This window comes from Mustelus asterias, chromosome 9 (genome assembly GCF_964213995.1).
Source record: "Mustelus asterias chromosome 9, sMusAst1.hap1.1, whole genome shotgun sequence".
Lineage (NCBI taxonomy): Eukaryota > Metazoa > Chordata > Chondrichthyes > Carcharhiniformes > Triakidae > Mustelus > Mustelus asterias.
Window position 1 is genome coordinate 45,296,040 of NC_135809.1, and position 19,323 is coordinate 45,315,362.

At 41.1% G+C, this 19,323-nt stretch overlaps 1 protein-coding gene across 1 annotated transcript in view; it reads left to right on the forward strand.

Moving 5' to 3' along the window:
• phf21b (PHD finger protein 21B) overlaps nucleotides 1-19,323 on the forward strand; it is a 220,898-nt gene that overhangs the window by 66,050 nt on the left and 135,525 nt on the right. Inside the window, exon 5 of the mRNA XM_078220113.1 lies at nucleotides 12,475-12,732. Coding sequence (XP_078076239.1) covers nucleotides 12,475-12,732 — 258 coding nt within the window. The remainder of the gene's footprint in view (nucleotides 1-12,474; nucleotides 12,733-19,323) is intronic.

The following is a 19,323-nucleotide window of genomic DNA, read 5'->3' on the forward strand; positions in this document are numbered from 1 at the left end:
AGAGTAGTGAATCTGTGGAACTCATTGAACATAGAACATAGAACAGTACAGCACAGAACAGGCCCTTCGGCCCACGATGTTGTGCCGAGCTTTATCTGAAACCAAGATCAAGCTACGGCGGCACGGTAGCACAGTGGTTAGCACTGCTGCTTCACAGCTCCAGGGTCCCAGGTTCGATTCCCGGCTCGGGTCACTGTCTGTGTGGAGTTTGCACATTCTCCTCGTGTCTGCGTGGGTTTCCTCCAGGTGCTCCGGTTTCCTCCCACAGTCCAAAGATGTGCAGGTTAGGTTGATTGGCTAGGTTAAAAAAAAAATTGCCCCTTAGAATCCTGAGATGCGTAGGTTAGAGGGATTAGCGGGTAAATATGTGGGGGTAGGGTCTGGGTGGGATTGTGGTCGGTGCAGACTCGATGGGCCGAATGGCCTCCTTCTGCACTGTAGGGTTTCTATGTTTCTATCCCACTCCCTATCATACTTGTGTGCTCCATGTGCCTATCCAATAACCGCTTAAATGTTCCTAAAGTGTCTGACTCCACTATCACTGCAGGCAGTCCATTCCACACCCCAACCACTCTCTGCGTAAAGAACCTACCTCTGATATCCTTCCTATATCTCCCACCACGAACCCTATAGTTATGCCCCCTTGTAATAGCTCCATCCACCTGAGGAAATAGTCTTTGAACGTTCACTCTATCTATCCCCTTCATCATTTTATAAACCTCTATTAAGTCTCCCCTCAGCCTCCTCCGCTCCAGAGAGAACAGCCCTAGCTCCCTCAACCTTTCCTCATAAGACCTACCCTCCAAACCAGGCAGCATCCTGATAAATCTCCTCTGCACTCTTTCCAACGCTTCCACATCCTTCTTATAGTGAGGTGACCAGAACTGCACACAATATTCCAAATGTGGTCTCACCAAGGTCCTGTACAGTTGCAGCATAACCCGACGGCTCTTAAACTCCAACCCCCTGTTAATAAAAGCTAACACACTATAGGCCTTCTTCACAGCTCTATCCACTTGAGTGGCAACCTTTAGAGATCTGTGAATATGGACCCCAAGATCTCTCTGTTCCTCCACAGTCTTCAGAACCCTACCTTTGACCCTGTAATCCACATTTAAATTAGTCCCACCAAAATGAATCACCTCACATTTAACAGGGTTAAACTCCATTTGCCATTTTTCAGCCCAGCTTTGCACCCTATCTATGTCTCTTTGCAGCCTACAACAGCCCTCCACCTCATCCACTACTCCACCAATCTTGGTGTCATCAGCAAATTTACTGATCCACCCTTCAGCCCCCTCCTCTAAGTCATTAATAAAAATCACAAAGAGCAGAGGACCAAGCACCGATCCCTGTGGCACTCCGCTAGCAACCTGCCTCCAATCCGAAAATTTTCCATCCACCACCACCCTCTGTCTTCGATCAGACAGCCAGTTACCTATCCAATCGGCCAACTTTCCCTCTATCCCACACCTCCTCACCTTCATCATAAGCCCACCATGGGGGACCTTATCATTGCTGCAGAAGGCTGTGGAGGCTGGGTCATTGAGTGTCTTTAAGACAGAGATAGATAGGTTCTTGATTAATAAGGGGTCAGGGGTTATGGGGAAAAGGTAGGAGAATGGGGATGAGAAAAATATCAGCCATGATTGAATGGCGGAGCAGACTCGATGGGCTGAGTGGCCTAATTCTGCTCCTATGGCTTATGGTCTTTTGAGTATTTGTACTAAATCTGTACTCGGCATCATTCCATAAGTTGACAATTCTCTGAAAAAATAAATCCTGATATACAGCCTAGTTCTACGCTTATGTCATTTCCACTGGCATCCCATGATACTTGCTAACCTACCTAATTCGAATAACCAATTCACATGGATGAAATCTAATCTTTTTATTTCAAAGACCTCAATCCAACTTTGAAGACTCTGCCTTTCTGTGATACACCCAAGGTTCCCAAGTCTACTGTGGGATCTTGGGACATTTATGTCAATCTTGTCCACTGATCCTTTTTCCAGGGGCATTATGTCACCAACCAATGAGGTGACCAAAGCATGATGATGTTTAACCAAGGTCATTTACAAGGATGGTAGAGTAAATTTTGTTCCTTATTTAGAAGTAGATGAGATATATGCTAATGTTGTAATCTCTACAGAGACTGATAACTTTTAAAGAGCTTCAAACTTTCAGTTATTTGCAGAAAAAAGGTGCAATTAAATCTAAACGTTTAAACATCACTAAGAATAAGCACTATTGATGAAACACTATTTTCTTTTTATAGGCAACATCTACATTATACTATAGAAAGTGACATTCTCCTTGTCTACTTAGCGTCCATTACATTTTCTAAGGTATTACAGTCCTTTTAGCAAACAGTCCATTGTTGCCTCCAGCTTATTATGGGTTTCTATATCTCCGTTTTGCTGAGTGGCTACTTCAAGTGACCATTTCCTGACACTTTCCTCAGTTTTTGGAGATTTCTCTAAATCCACCACCAGCAGTAAAGCTTGTTATGATTTCCAGTCATGCCAGAACAAATCTTGTGTAATCAATAGAAGACTGTAGAATGCACCTCTTTGAATGAAGATAGTCTCACCCACACATTCATTTGTGTTAGCTCACAACATGAACAGAATATAAGAACTAGGAGCAGTACGCCATTTAGCCCCTCGAGCCTGCACCGCCATTCAATAAGATAATGGTTGATCTTTTTGTGGTCTCAGCTCCACTTACCCACATGCTCACCGTAACCCTTAATTCCTTTACTGTTCTAAATTGTATCTATCCTTGCCTTAAAAACATTTAGTGAGGTAGCCTCAACTGCTTCACTGGGCAGAGAATTCCAGAGATTCACAACCCTTTGTGTGAAGAAGTTCCTCCTCAACTCAGTCCTAAATCTGCTCCCCCTTATTTTGAGGCTATGCCCCCTAGTTCTGGCTTCATCCACCAGTGGAGACAACCTCTCTGCTTCTAGCTTATCTATTCCCTTCATAATTTTATATGTTTCTAAAAGATCCCCCCTCCTCTAAACGTTCCAGTCTACTCAGTCTCTCCTCATAAGCCAACCCTCTCAAATCCAGAAACAACCTAGTGAATCTCTTCTGCATCCTCTCCAGTGCCAGTATATCCTTTCTCAAGTAATGAGAACACTGTAAACTGTACACAGTAAGGCCTCATCAGCACCTTACACAGCTGCAACATAACCTCGCTATTTTTAAACTCCATCCCTCTAGCAATGAAGGACAAAAGTCAATTTGCCTTTTTAATTACTTGCTGCACCTGCAAACCAATTTTTTGTGATTCATGCATAAGGACACCCAGGTCCCTCTGCACAGCAGCATGCTGCAATTTTTTACTATTTAAATAATAGTCCATTTTGCTGTTATTACCAAAATGGATGACCTCACATTTTCCTCCATCGGCCAGAACCTTGCCCACTCAAACTATATCCCTTTGTAGATGTTCAGTGTCCTCTGCACACTTTGCTGTACGACTCATCTTAGTATCATCTGCGAACTTTGACACACTACACTTGGTTCCCAACTCCAAATCATCTATGTAAATTGTAAACATTGTGGTCCCAACGCTGATCCCTGAGGCACGCCATTAGTCACTGATCAACTGGAAAAACACCTATTTATTCCCACTCTTTGCTTTCTGTTAGTTAACCAGTCCTCTATCCATGCTAATACATTACCTGTAACACCGTGCACTTTTATCTTATGCAGCAGCTTTTTGTGCAGCACCTTGTCGAATGCCTTCTGGAAATCCAGATACATCACATCCACCGGTTCCCCATTGTCCACCGTGCTTATAATGCCCTCAAAGAATTCCACTAAATTAGTTAAACATGACCTGTCTTTCATGAACCCATGCTGTGTCTTCCCAATGGGACAATTTCTATCCAGATGTCTTGCTATTTATTCCTTGATAGATTCAAGCATTTTCCCCACTACAGAAGTTAAGTTAACCAGCCTAAAGCTACACACCTTTTGTCTACCTCCTTTTTTTAAACAATGGCGTCACATTTGCTGTTTTCCAATCTGCTGGAACTGACCCAGAGTCCAGCGAATTTTGGTAAATTACCACGAGCGCATTTGCTATTTCCCCTGCCATCTCTTTTAGTACCCTGGGATGCATTGCATCAGGGCCCGGAGACTTGTCTAGCTTTAGCCCCATTCGCTTACGTAACACTGCTTCTTTAGTGAAAATTGTTGTTTCTAGGTCCTCACTTGCCATAGCCTTCCTGTCATCAGTTTTTGGCATGTTATTTGTGTCTTCCACTGTGAAGACTGACACAAAATACCTGCTCAATGTCTCGGCCATTTGCTGATTTCCCATGGTTAAATCCCCCTTCTCATCCTCTAAAGGATCAATCGAGCAGCCTTTTCTCTCTTCTGACCACACAACTGCTACCTGTCCATGGTACTCAAGTGATTTGTAGGAATGTCTATAACTTGATTTCAAAAATGGCTTCCTCTGTCCTTTTCCGCATGGCAACATGAAACACATTAGCATTTCTACCTGGGTTCAAGGTAAGTTAGTTTTTTCATCCTAGAAGTAAATGGACAATTTGAAACATAATTGTTTATAACCAATTCCAACATCTTTCTGGGACTTTGGGAGACTTCAAAGTCTGCTCATTGTAAACTTTGAGAGCTGCCTTATCTCTAAGCATAAGAACCTTGCACCTTTTCCTCAGTTAAACATTCTAAGCATTCCTTTGATCTCTTACAATCAAACCACCCAGGCTTACTGTCAGGCAGACTGCAGAATAGGGCACATTTATTTCCCCAAAATTTAAAGTTGCAGTCCCAAAATACAATAATCTTAACTCAATAATTTACTGTGCAGGGAATACAGGTGACAACTCTTTTCAATATATTTTTCAATTATTTTCCTTTCCTAAAAGCATTAAATCTTGCTGAGCAAAGTGCAGTTGGCACTCCTAACCCTCTGGTTTCTTGCTCATGCAATTTTCAAATGTAAACGTAGCTGCTTAAGTATCGATAGAGTAAGAAGTCTCATAACACCAGGTTAAAGTCCAACAGGTTTATTTGGTAGCACAAGCCACTAGCTTTCGGAGCACTGCCCCTTCATCAGGTAAGTGGGAGTTCTGTTCACAAACAGTGCTTGCCACTGTGCTACCTGCTATCCAAGCTTGCGGATGACTTGAGTTAGGAGATACGCTAAGTTGTTCAGATGGGAGCAAGAATTACAAGAGGACATGGGCAGAATAACGAATAAGCAAAACAGAAGATAGAGTTCAATGTTGGAAAATGTGGCTTGGAGAAAGACAAGTAAGAATACTTTATACTGAGAAATTAGGAATTGTGAAGGAGAAAAGGGGATTCTAGTGTCACTGTGCACAGTGCACAATCACTCAAAGCTAATGGATGGGTACAAAGTGTAATAAAAAAGGCCGATGAGCATTGACTTTTATCTTAAGGGCTGGAATATAAAGGGGAGGAGGTGATACTTGGGTGATGCAGAGCACTGATCATCTGATGTTTGTTCAGAATTTGGCACCAAACTGCAGGAACAATATATTTGTTTTGTTTGGAAGTATAGCATAGATTTATCGGGGCTGAAAGGACTAAGTTATGAAGACCAGTTGCACTAACTTGGTTACTATTTCCTTTCATTTTAAAAAGTTGATGTGTTCACAATTCAGCTGTGTTATTAAAATGTGTTTAAAAGATTCAGTGGCCCAGATTTGCAGTCAAGCAGTGTGAATCCCTGCTGACCTCGAAGAAAGCTAGATCAAGGATCTAGCAACCTCTGTGGTGCAGATTTCCTTTTCCTGATGGCAGTTTAAACCTGGTGCCAGGTCATAGATCTCCAGGTATGTAGCAGTATTGGTGCCAGCAAATTGGGTAAGCACCAATTATGTTTAAGTTTTCTCAAAGAGCAAAGCAGAAAGCTAAAACCAATGAAATCCCTTCACTTGTAATTTAAAATTTCAGATAACAAAATAAATGTTTGTGATAAAGGTGGTAGAAAAAGTACAGATTAACATTTTAAAAATTATTAGAAAATAATGTTGAACTTTTTTATCAGGCTGAAATTTGACATTTTGCAAATATCAAATTAACGTTTCGGGGTCATCAAGCACGTCTAGTACTTACTATGGAGTTGGTATGCTGTTCTAAGAATCTTTGTTCAACAAAGTGTAACTTTTTCAAGGGTATTTACTGAGACTAACAGCATAAGAATGAAGTTCTCACTTTCAGTCTGGGAGGGGAGTACTCAACTGGGTACTTGCTGGAGAAGCCAAGAATCACTGACAACTTTTTGGATTTCGGCATTATTTAGTGCCTGCATATACTCCCAAAGCTGTTGTCGGTTTTTGTGGAGTAATGATAGCGAACACTGATAGTTTTGCTGTCATTGCTTTTGCAAAACATAGGTCGGTAAAGCAAATACAGAAAATCTATATCTTATGGGGAATCGAGAACAACCAGCATGATCCTTAAAATTACATCTAAACGATGTAGGAGTGAAATCAGAAAGTACTTCTTCATGCAAAGGATAATGGGAATCTGGAATACTCTGTCCAAAAAAGGCTCCTGAATCAGATGAAATTTTCAGGCTAAAGTTGTTGGATTCTTGTTAGATGTCGGTATTAGGGAATGTGAAGCAATGGTGGGTAAATGAACTTAAAGTATAGATCTGTCATAATGCTTTTTAAATTAGTTTTTGAAATGCTGGTGTCATTGGTTAGGCCTGAATTTATTTATTCCCCATTTCTAATTAGTCTTGAGAAGGTGGTGATAAGCTGCCGCCTTGAATTTTGCAATATGGAGTAGGTACACTGACATTGCTATAGGTCAGGAGTTCCAGGAAGTTGGCCCAACAGTGATAAAGGAAGAAATATTGCCAAGTTAGGATGGTGTGTGATTTGGAGGCGGTATTCCCATGCCCCTGCTGTTGAATAGTGAAATAGATTTGAGCACTGAATGGCTTCGTACTCTTGTCCTTGTATTCCTATGACTGCTTCATTTAAATGGTATTGCTGCAAGTAATGGCTTCATAATTCAGCACGCACATGAGTGATTTCTATTGAAATCATACTTACTAACATTGTTCACATTCTTAACAGTAGATTTCCTCCTTGAGCAACCATAGGGAAATTAATAATGGTAGCCTCAACATATTCCAATCGATCAAATAAAGAAAATGAGATTGCTTTTAATCTTTGTGCCTGAGTGATTAGTTTGTGCCTAAATAATTAGCTTTATTTTGGCAGGGGTGAGTGTTGTTGTCTCAGGAGTTTATACAGTAAAAGGAGACGTTTGAGTTGTTACAAAATTCAAACTTAAAATTGACCTTTTGTCATGTTTAAAAGCTGAATATAAAAGCTACATTAATTGTTTTGTTTTCAAATAAAACTGCACCAAAAATTCCTTATACTGACGTTATATAGTCTGCAAATGGAAATTCAATTAAAATGTCTTTTCTTGATTGCATTTGATGTACAAACTTTTAAACTGTTGATTAAGAAAAACATTCTTCCCAAAAGCTTCTCAGCTATTTTTGCCTTTAGGAGAGATATGTGAGTCACATTCATACATTGCACTCTGCCTGTGGCATTATGTAGTGCAATTGAAACTGCAGTTTCTGTTCGATGATACGTGATTTGATGTCAGGCAGGCTGAGCTGTGCTGTAGTTCAGAGAACAAGCTGCTCGCTAACGATTAGGGCCAACATTTTCCATTATGACATTCCACTTTTCTGCTGATGCTTTGTAATACAGCTATAATACCATTTAAAACTGGAAGGTTTCTTGTGGCCCACTGGTTTTGCTGGCCATGCCAATCATTTTTCATCACTATTTGGGATTTCTCTTGACATGTTAAAGTCTCCTTTATGCAATTTAATAGGGTGAGCATGAAAATTTGCAAAATCTACTGTTATAGAGTAGAATCTTAGGCCAAATGGCCACCTTCTGTACTGTTCTCTCGGGTCTATGCCAGCACTTTTGAAGAGTAACTCAGTTTAACTCTGACTCTTCCCCCAAATTTCTTGCAATTATTTATCCAGTTTCTTTTCTGTTTGAATGTGTTTCCACCACCTAATCACTTGTTGTATAATGAAGTTTGTCCTCCTATTGCCTCTGATTCTTTTGACAATCACGTCAAATATATGCTCTCTGTCAATATTACACTTCAACCAATGGAAAGTTTATTTTTGCCTACCGTATTCAAATCCTTCATGAATTTAAACACCCTGATCAAATCTCCTCTTAGCCTTGGAGAAGAACAATCTCAGCCTTTCAGTCCATTTATATCTCTGTAATCCCTCCAGGGAAGCAGTCTCTAGTACAAGGTGAAGGCATGTAAGGCACCAATGCACCCCTCCCCGATGAGCTGAATGCATTCTATGCCCGTTTTGAGCAAGCCTTGGATGAACCTGTACCCGAGGTCACCATTGCAGATGTCAGAGTAGCCGCCTTGAAGGTCAACCCATGGAAAGCGACTGGCGCGGATGGGGTACCTGGACAAGGACTCAGATCCTGCGCAGATCAGCTAGCCCGGGGTCTTCGCAGACATCTTCAACCTCACTTTAGAACAATCTGAGGTCCCCATCTGCTTCAAGAAGATGACCATCATCTCGGTGCCAAAGAAAAGCCAGGTAGTGCGCCTTAATGACTATTGTTCGGTGGCTCTGACATCCATCATTATGAAGTGCTTCGAAAGGTTAGTCATGGCACAAAATCATTCCGGCCTCCCAGATTGCCTGGATCTACTACAGTTCGCCTACCGCCGCAACAGGTCCAGAGCAGAAGCCATCTTCCTAGTTGGGCACTCAACCCTGGAACACCTAGATAACAAAGACACCTATGTCAGGCTCCTGTTTATATACTACAGCTGAGCCTTCAACACAATTATTCCTAAGAAATTCATCTCCAAACTTTGTGGCCTGGAGCTCGACTCCCCCCTCGGCGACTGGATCCTGAACTTCCTAACCCACAGACCACAATCAGTAAGGATAGGCAACAACAACACCACGATCATGCTCAACATTGGTGCCCCACAAGTTTGTGCCCTCAGCCCCTTGCTATATCCTTATACACCTATGACTGTGTGGCCAAATTCCCCATCAACTTAATTTTCAAATTTGCTGAAGACACCACCCTAGTGGGTTGGATCTCAAACAGTGACGAGACGGAGTATAGCCAAGAGATGAAGAATCTGGTGAATTGGTGCGACGACAATAATCTCTCCCTCAATGTCAACAAAATGAAGGAGATAGTCATCAACTTCAGGAAGTGTAGTGGAGGACATGCCCCTGTCGACGTCAATGGGGATAAAGTAGAAATGGTTGACTGATTCAAGTTTTTAGGTGTCCAGCTCACCAATAACGTGTCCTAGGCACTCCATGCCGACACTATCGTTAAGAAAGCCCACCAACGCCTCTACTTTCTCAGAGGACTAAGGAAATTTGGCATGTTCCCTACGACACTCTCCAACGTTTACAGATGCACCATAGAAAGCATTCTTTCTGGTTGTATTACAGCTTGATATGGCTCCTGCTCTGTCCAAGACCGCAAGAAACTACAAAGGGTCGTGAACGAAGCCTTGTCCATCACTAAACCAGCCTCCTGCCCATTGACTCTGTCTATACTTCCCGCTGCCTCGGAAAAGCAGCCAACATAATTAAGGACCCCACGCACCCCGGGCATACTCTCGTCCATCGGGGAAAAAGATAAAAAGGTCTGAGGACACATACCAACCGACTCATGAACAGCTTCTTCCCCGGTGCCATCAGACTTTTGAATGGACCTACCTTATATTCAGCTGATCTTTCTCTACACCCTAGCTATGACTGTAACACTACATTCTGCACTCTCCTTTACTTCTCTATGAATGGTATGTGTTGCCTGTATAGCGCACAAGAAACAATACTTTACACTGTTAATACGTGTGACAATAAATCAAATCAAAAAATTTATTTCTATTTTTAATTTGTCTACTTGTACATGAAAACCCACTGAGTACCAGTCTTGTTCTGGCCTAAGTTGCGCTTTTATTAATGCTGTTATGTCAAATTCCCAGAACCCAATTTATGACTCCAGTTTATCAGTTTTATTCTTAATATTTTGTGCTTTTACATATTCAGCTGAAAGCAACCTCCACCTGCTTGCTAACATGTTCATTTTACACTGTCTTTCTGATTTTAAAAAAAATTGTCATTTCTATGTTCCTCCCTTTTTGCTCTCCTTTCTCCTTCTGTTGATCCGAGCTTCATTCGGATGAAACTTGACAATGCTTGGCACTTGTGTCTGAGATTAAACCCCCTCATTCCTCAACTAAGCAGTTAATTCTCTTGCCTTAATATTTTTGTGTGACTTTGGAAATAATATGGAGATTACTTCAGCTCTTGAATCTGTCTCCTAATCGTGTAAAATTCCTTTCGCGGACTCCAATAATGTTGCTTCCCATGGTCATTGGTTCCAGCGTAAACTATTATTTTTGTTGCCCTAGGTTGTGACCTTGGGAGTATTTAACTGTTTGCGCAATGGTGCCATGGTTTTGCTCATGATGTTCTCCTCTAAGTTGTCATTGTCAGAGGTATTGTGCTGAATACTTGTTTGAAGATCCCCGCACTGCCTCCATTCTATCGATTCTGATGTCCCACTTCCCTTACTAATTATTTCTGCTAGCTGGATGACCACTTGATAATTTTATGATTTTTTTTCTTGCAGGAACATAGGAACAACAGTAGGCCATTCAGACCCTCGGGCTTGTTCTTTAATTCAGTGAGATCTTAACTCCATCTATCTGCCTTGGCAACATCTCTTTTTATACCCTGGTCTAATGAATCTGCCGGTCTAATGAATCTGCCAGTCTCATAAATGAAGTTGTGTGCGTGTGTGTGTAGATGTTGTTCCTAATTTATCGTCTTCCCTTAAACTTCTATATTTCAGGGATTACAAACCTCGTTATGTAACCTCTCTTCATAATTTAACCTTTTGGAGCCCGAGTGACATTCTAGTGAATCTGTACAGCACTCTTTTTCCAAGGCCAAATATATTCTTTCTGAGGTACGGTGCCCAGAACTGTACACAGTACTATAGATGTGGTCTAACCAAGGATTTGTATAGCTGTAGCATAACTTTACTCCCTTTTTATATTCTTGCCATCTAATTATAAAGGCCAATGTTTCATTAGCTGCTTTGGTACTTCATTACTACATTTCCGTGATCTTTCTGCACAAACCCTTACATTTCTTCGGATCGCCACTGTAATGTTACATTTGTTTCCTATCCCAAACCACTTTGAAAAGAAAGGAATTTCATTTATGTTTGTAGTATTGCCAAGTTCAACTTGGCAAGACTGCACGCCAAGACCAAAGTGCATACTGTCCTAATTTGAGAGTTGCTGTTTGATGATGCTGCGCTGGCATCCCACACTGAAGTTCACTTGCAACAGCTTGTAGATTGGGCCTGTAAGGAGTTTGAACTAACAATCAGAACTACCAAAGTTATAAGCTAGGACATGAAGACTCCACCTTCCATCAACATTGACAACCTCACTCTGGAGGTTGCTGACAGAGCAACAATTACTAGCAACCTGTCCCTTGATTGCCAAGGCCACAGCTGTCATCTCAAAAGTTGAGAAGTTGAGTGTGGGCCAACAACAAACTAACTGAAAACACAGAGCTCCATATGTGTTTGTGTTTTCAGCATTCTCTTTTACAGTAGCAAAGCATGGACAACTTGTATGAATGAAGAAAAGCAGCAGAGCAGTTTCCACTTCCGCTGCTTCAGATTAATATTGGGCATCTCCTAGCAAGACAGAGTATTAAATATGGAAATACACCAGTGTGCAGTGATCCCCAACATTTTAGCTGGGTCATGTGAGCTAAATGGATGATAGCTGCATTCCCAGAGACATGCTCTATGGAAAGCTTACTATTGGCCACAGGATGCCCATGTCTGCAAGTTGATCAGGGTTGGAGTCAATGCAAATGAAGTTCTTAGTGCTGAGCAGAGTGCGTGGAGACAAGCTGTCAGGGAGGATGTGGAAAAAGCAAAGAACTAAAGAAATAACCAGATGTTGGAAAATGGAACCCACTGGAAAGAGAAGTACCAGTTGACATCAGACCAATGCTGTTCATTTGTGCTTGCTGTGAAAGGGACTGCCATTCGCAAATCATTCACTGTAGCCACAGCAGACATGCACCTTAGGTGCAGTCCATTGTCTCCTGAAATGTATGGATGTCAATAAATAAGTTGCATTTGTGAAGTTCTCTTAATTTATATCAGGCCAACTCATGCAATGAATTCTTTATTGATTTTGCTCAGTATTACTACTTTACAGAATATTTCATTAGAAAATCAGTGTGTGTATGTTTTAAGTGATTCTGCTCAATCCATATTAATTAACTTGTTTCCCTAAATTTTCTTTGACTAAAATGTGCATTGTTTGTATTGAATAAGAATTGAAACTTTGTTTTCCTTTTCTCTTTCAGAAGCTTGCAGTAAGAAGTTGTCCTGTTGGGAGTACAAAACCAATTCCACTCATCAAGGCACCCAACCAGAGCATAGCAATTTCAGTGGTGCCATCTAAGAATCCAATCACTATGGTAACTGCACACATTAATGGACAGAAGACAGCAAGCACAGATCCTCCACAGATGGCCCCAATCAACCTCCAAACAACAAACAAACTGGCAGGGAGCAATTTAAACTCCACTGGAAGGAGAGTACCCGAGACATCAAACTCACAGGTAGATCCTATCAGGGAACTAATGGTAGCTAAGCACACAATAAAGCAAGGATTGTGTTCTCAGACTGTGCTCTGTGAGTGCAGCACTGATGTAAAGAATCAGATGTTCATTAAGAGGGCATAATTTTAAAAGTGTCCTTTGTGGTGCATGATATATAAATACTATGTTAAGTCTTTATTGATTATCTATTAGCAAATAAGTTGCTTTCAAACAATTAATGGATAATTGAATAATTCCACATTATTTCAAAAGTACTCTACATTATTATTAAATTATTTTCTTAAGTGACAGGTAAGTGATGAGGAACAAAAATGGAAGTAGTCATGTATGATTTTGCATTCTAATTCATTTTGTTCTGGTGATATAATAATGGTCTTGAAGCATGAAATAAATTCTGCTTTTACTGCATTCACCTTTAGAATCATAGAACTCCTACAGTGCAGAAGGAGGCCATTTGGTCCATTGAGTCTGCACCAACAACAATCCTAAACCTGCTAATCCCCCTGACACTAAGGCAATTTAGCATGGCCAATCAACCTAACCCGCGCTTCTTTGGACTGTGGGAAGAAACCAGAGCACCCAGAGGGAACCCACACAGACACGGGGAGAATGTGCAGACTCCGCACAGAGTGTGACCCAAGCCGGGAATCGAACCAGGGTCCCTGGCGCTATAAGGCAGCAGTGCTAACCACTGTACCAGCATACTGCCCCCTTTAGGAAATGACATCTACAAAATACATTTTATTCACCTTTAAAGAAGACAAAAGTGAGGTAATGATACCAGCAAGAAACTGTTGCAGAAGCAGCAGCAAAGCTAATTACTTGTTAACATACAAAGCTGACAAACTGCTGATACAACTGTGTAAAGAAGCGAGTTTGGAGGAAAAGCCCAGTGTTTCTGTTTTTTAAAATAAAGCTTGAATTTGAAAAATCATAATAGATTCTCCAAGAAATGTTACAGCAACTAATGTTTATATAGCATACAGAAAGACCACTTCCATTACTTTATGGAAGAAGAAGGGATTGAATGGACTCTAAGCATGGGGAAAGAGGATTACTGGAGATGAAAATCAAAGCTGTTCCTGTGCATCTGTAAACAATGTAGACGATTGTCCAGATATGTCTTGTCCACAAAAATCAGGGCAAATCAAATACGGTCAATTTCTCCCTACTCAACATTTGCAAAGTAATGCAAGATGTCATCAGCAGTGCTGTCCAGCAGCAAGTTCTCTCCCATAACATTGGATCTCACTGTTGCTCATTGTGGATTCCACCTGGACGATTTGAATCCAGAACTCATTACAGCTTTGGCCAAAACATGGACATGAGCTGAATTTGGGCACCAATGCAGGAGTTCTTCAGATCTGCATTCTTAATTCATCAACCTTCAGTTCTTCTTCGATGACTTTGCTCCATCATAAGTTCATAAATGTGGCAGTTGGCTATGATTGCACGAATTTCTGCTCTATTTGCAGTTTCCCATATAATGAAACAACCCATCCTTGCATGCAGTAAGACCTGGACAACTTCCAAGTTTGGCTGTTAAGTGCAAATAACATTTGTGCTACATAGGTCCTAGCAAAGACCACAGGCACGATCTTACCATATTGACATAGAATTAACTACATTTAAATCCACTTACTGGGTTCAGCACAGCTGCATCCACCCTCCTGGATGCTTCCCCCTCACCAACGAAACGTCACGCCGGCAACGGGGAATGGCCAGGCAGTGCTCACTTGGTTCCCATAAGTGTGCCGTAGAGATGGGGCTATGCACAATGATGGGCAACATATGTGCAAGGGGGGTGCTCATCAAGGGGCCTGGGGTGGGCCGCAGAAAGGGTCATGTGGTGGAGGGGGGGTGGGGTGGTTGCAGTGTGACATACGGCATGTTGAGGGTTGCCAGAGCACTCTTCGGGATGGTCTTGATTCCATACACGCACGCGCGCGCGCACACGCACACCCCGGCCCCAATGCAAGCATCAGACTCCGCTAAGCTCGCCGAAAAGGCGGTGCAGAGGATTCCAGTTTTCTCACTGCTTTGACACTTCAAATTTTTTTGTGACATCCCCACGGAGGGAGCCTAACTATCAGCCTTGAGTTGTATTTCTAGCTCTGAATTTTGCAGTATCAATATCCAGGAATCAACTTGGACCAGAAATTCAAATAGACCAACCACATAAATTTATAACTACTGGAGCAAACCAAATTAGTGGGTGACTCGCCTCTTTTTTACATAGATTATATAGAATCTCTTGACTCACCAAATCTTCAGCACTACCTAAAAGACTACTCAAGAAGCTTGACACCAAAGACAACGCAGTCAATTTGATTTTCTCCCCAAAATAGGTTGGCATGGTGGTTAGCAATGCTGCCTCACAGTGCCAGGGACCTGGGTTCAATTCCGGGTGGGGTGACTGTCTGGAGTTTGCATGTCCTCTGTGTCTGCGTGGGTTTCCTCCGAGTGCTCCGGTTTCCTCCCACTGTCCAAAGGTGTGCAGGTTATGTTGATTGACTATGCTAAATTGCTCCTTAGTATTAGGGGGATTAGCAGCGTAAATTTGTGAGGCTACTGGGATAGGACCTGGGTGGAATTGTTGTTGGTGCAGGCTCAATGGGCCAAAAGGCCTCCTGTACTGTAGGGATTCTACGATCCATGATTACCGTAAACATAGATTTCCTCACCACTAATCTGCTTTGACAATGTGTGTAATTACTATAGGATGCACTGCAGAAAATCACCAAAGCAACGCTTCCCAAGCCTGATCTCTACAACTTTGAAGGACAAAGACCTCAGGTGCATTAGCTCAAAAGTTGCATGTCATCCCAACTTGGTAATATCTCTCTCCCTATTATTGGGTAAAGATCCTGAAACTTCCTACCAAACATCATTTTGGGAGTGGGGTTTCACCATATGGAACAAAGTGCTTCAAAAGGCAATCCATTTGCGAAAGCATTACAGATGAGGACAAAGTGCTGGCCTTGCCAGCACTGGTCATAATCTCTAAAATTAATACGAGCATTTAAAAAATGTTTGTGTCCTACCTTTAGAAAGTCGTATTTATGCATTTTAAACAAATGCTTGTTATGTAAAGTATGCTGTGTGAAAATGAGGTAAGAAGTCGTTAGTTGAAAGAAAAGTATAAACTTTGGAATATTGGCTTGAGCACAAAATCTAGGCTGAAGTTCATAGTGCATTACTGAAGGAGTGCTTCTTGTCACAAGTGTTGTCTTTCAGATGAAAATTTAAACTCTAACCCTTCAGGTGGACATAAGTGATCCCATGGCACTACTTTGAAGGGTGCGGGTGGGCTTGCTCTGTCTCCTGTCAATATTTCTTTGTCAACTAATATCGCAAGCTGATTATGATCGTTATGATATTGTTGTTTGGTACAGCTGTTTGGCTGCAATTGGGTTCCATTTTTCCTCGATGGACTGCGCTTCAAAAGAATTACTTCATTGATTGTAAAAGTGCTTTGGGACATCCTGAAATTGTGAAAAAGAGTATGTAACTGCAATTATGATTTTAATGCATAGATTCCTGGAAGAATTGCACCTTTTTATCAAGGCGAAGGTGGAAATCTGATTGATTAAATTGAAGCTGTATTATGCCTGTATTATTTTGTCAGTATTGTGTCAAGAATCTTATTAGCTGGCTGTTTTTGGGAATTGCTACAGAGATTTGACATTAAAGCAGTCTTCCAGACCCCCTCCAAATTAGTTTGGTTGGAGCTTGAGCCATGGTATGGTGGCTGCAGCTGATCTGGCTGATTGTGAAGGTAGTAAAATAAATTATTTGGCACAGTGATCGGGTTGCAATTCCATTTGTAGGACCAAGAAAGAAAGAAACTCTCATGGTCATAACCACTATTCAAATATAAATAGCATAGCTCAGCAAAACCATTATTTTGGAACGTGTTTATAAATTGCCAGAGTTTCCCAGCCAAACTAAAGATAAGCAGCAAAGATTATGGACCAAACTGAGCTGCAGGAAGTTAACAGGTGAGGAGGATGCAGGAAGGTGCAATGGGAAGACATCCAGATTCAGATGATGACTCTATCAGGGCAATGAGAGAAAGTAAAGCAGGGCAGTGAACTAGCAATGGGAAAGAAGGAATGAATGTCTGAACAGTAAGATGAGGCATTGAATAGATGATGCTGATTCCAGGAGCAGAAGAAAGATGTCATTGGGCTGATGCTTAGCAACAGAATTATTAAGCAAGTTGCACCAAATAAAGTTTTAATAAAGCAAGCTAAATGGACCTGACAATGAGCAAGCATGAGCAATAGCTCCACTGAGATATTGTCACAATTTGGAAATCTTTGGGGGGAAAAGTGAAGGAACTGTAAGATCTTTGCTGGTTGAGAGCATAGATCCTTTACCTCCAAACACTAAATGGATTGTACATGAATTTCTGAAGATTCCATCTCTCTTTTCCAGGGTGAATCCGGAACTAGGGGGCACTGTTTTAAATAAAAATAGGGCAGAAATGAAACTTTTTCCCCTCGGTCCCTTATTTGCGACTTTGGAACTGTCTGCCTCAGAAGATGATGAAGTGGGATCATTGAATATTTTTGAGGTAGATAGATTCTTATTGGGCAAGGCAATCAAAGGTTATTGGTGGTTGGTGGGAACGTGGAACTCAACACAGACCAGCTATGATCTTATTGAATGGCAGAGTAGGCTCAAGAGATTGAATGTCCTACTTCTGCATCTATTTCGTATGTTCATATATGTCTCCAAAAGAAGCAATAATGTCAACACAAAGATGAATGTGAGGGCACAAAGAATTTTAAATGATGAAGAGCAACCCGGAGAGCTGCTATAGGTGAAGAAAAAAAGCAGCACAAGCAACAGTCCAGAAGGTAGGAAAGCAAGGTATCATAGAATTATTGAATTCCTGCAGTGCAGGAGGAGGCCATTTGGCCCATCAAGTCTGCTCCAACTCTGACATGGCAGGAGGGTAAAGGCCAAAATAGAAAAAAGCTTTAAAAATCAATACTTAAAATGGGTGGTTAAAAAACTGACATGAGGGCCAGATGAGGTTGTAGGGCAGGCTGTGATGTTTGGAATAGCTAGTGTTGGCGAGCAATCTTTGGGTTATAGGGAGGGCATAAAGAAAACAAAACAAATAGATTCATAGATTTAAATTAAGTGGCAAGATGAAATTTGAATCAATTAATTTAAAACTGATGTATAGTTGCCATTTAAAACAGAATGAAAAAAGGCAGCATAATAGTTAAAAAAACAGTAGGAGGAACTGGTTTAATTGTGTCTCTAAGCTACAGCAACTGGAACCTTGTTTACTTGCAGGTTCTTCTTCAAAAGTTCGGTTAGGTAGTTTTAACGTTATGTTGAAGAAAATTTGTACTGTTACCAGGAATTATGGTTTGTTGACTGGATGTACACACGTGTAAGATTTATAATATATAAGCAGATGTGTATTTATGGTTGACATTCCCAGCAATATTGGTGGCTTAAATTGAAAGTATGGATAAATGCGCACATGCTTCTATCAAAGTGAATTTTGAAAATGCATTTTTCTCTAATGTCATTTTTAGAAATTTATTTGCTCTAAAATTTGAAATTGTCTCTACTATATAAGTGTTGAACAGAAATGTCATGTGACACCTTTGCTTCAAACTGAAAAAGATGTTCTATTGAAAATTCACCATTCAGATTATTTTTTTTAGTAAGCAACCGTTCAGATTAACTAAGTAGCAAATGATAAAGAAATAGGAGCCAGAGATGCTTATGAATTTCTGTTGCAGTTTTTAGGAATACTGAGCATGGTCACGCTGGGTAATCAAATTAAAAGAGAACTGCTAGTCAGCTGATAGTGAATTTAAGGCTTTTATTTTAATGTTAATCTTTATACCAAAGGAGGAGTGCTATATGTTGTTTATGTGGTCTGCTATCAAGACTAATAATAAACGACAGGGTCAGTAGTAGTAAAGTAACTGGAACAGTTTATTAATGTTTCTATTTCCTGACACAGCCAGCATAAGACTGTCCAGGCAAGCTCCACCCAGGTGGCACTTGACTCTCAGGCCATCTGACCTGTTCTCTTAAAGGGGCATGCCCCCAACATACATAACACTCCTCCCCTCTTACTTAAACCCCTCCCCCCCCATAACATATATACATTATTAATACAATTGTATAAATACACAATTCAATTATATAAACTTGAGCATCAACTTGAATGGAAATAACAATGACATTAAAAGTCTACATGGACATAATCAGTTTAACACGAGGATCAGCCACCAACTGATCTGTGTGCTTTCTCCTGGGTCTGAACAGTATATGACTCTGGGCCAGCACTATTGCAGGAACCCATTTTCTCCCCTGCCATGTAGTTCCTCGTCAACAGTTTCTGCCTTCCTGAACTTCCTTGTTTTTCTGTCTCTTTGGGTCATCTGCCTTTCTTAGTTTCTTGTTACACTTCTCGTGTCTCCTCTGGCTGCATCAGGTCAAAAGTGGTCCTCAATCTGTGGCCAAACATCAATGACGTGGGGGAAACCTGGGTCATTACGTGAGATGTGTTGCAATATGTGCTTAAAAATCGATTTGCATGCATTCCAACCT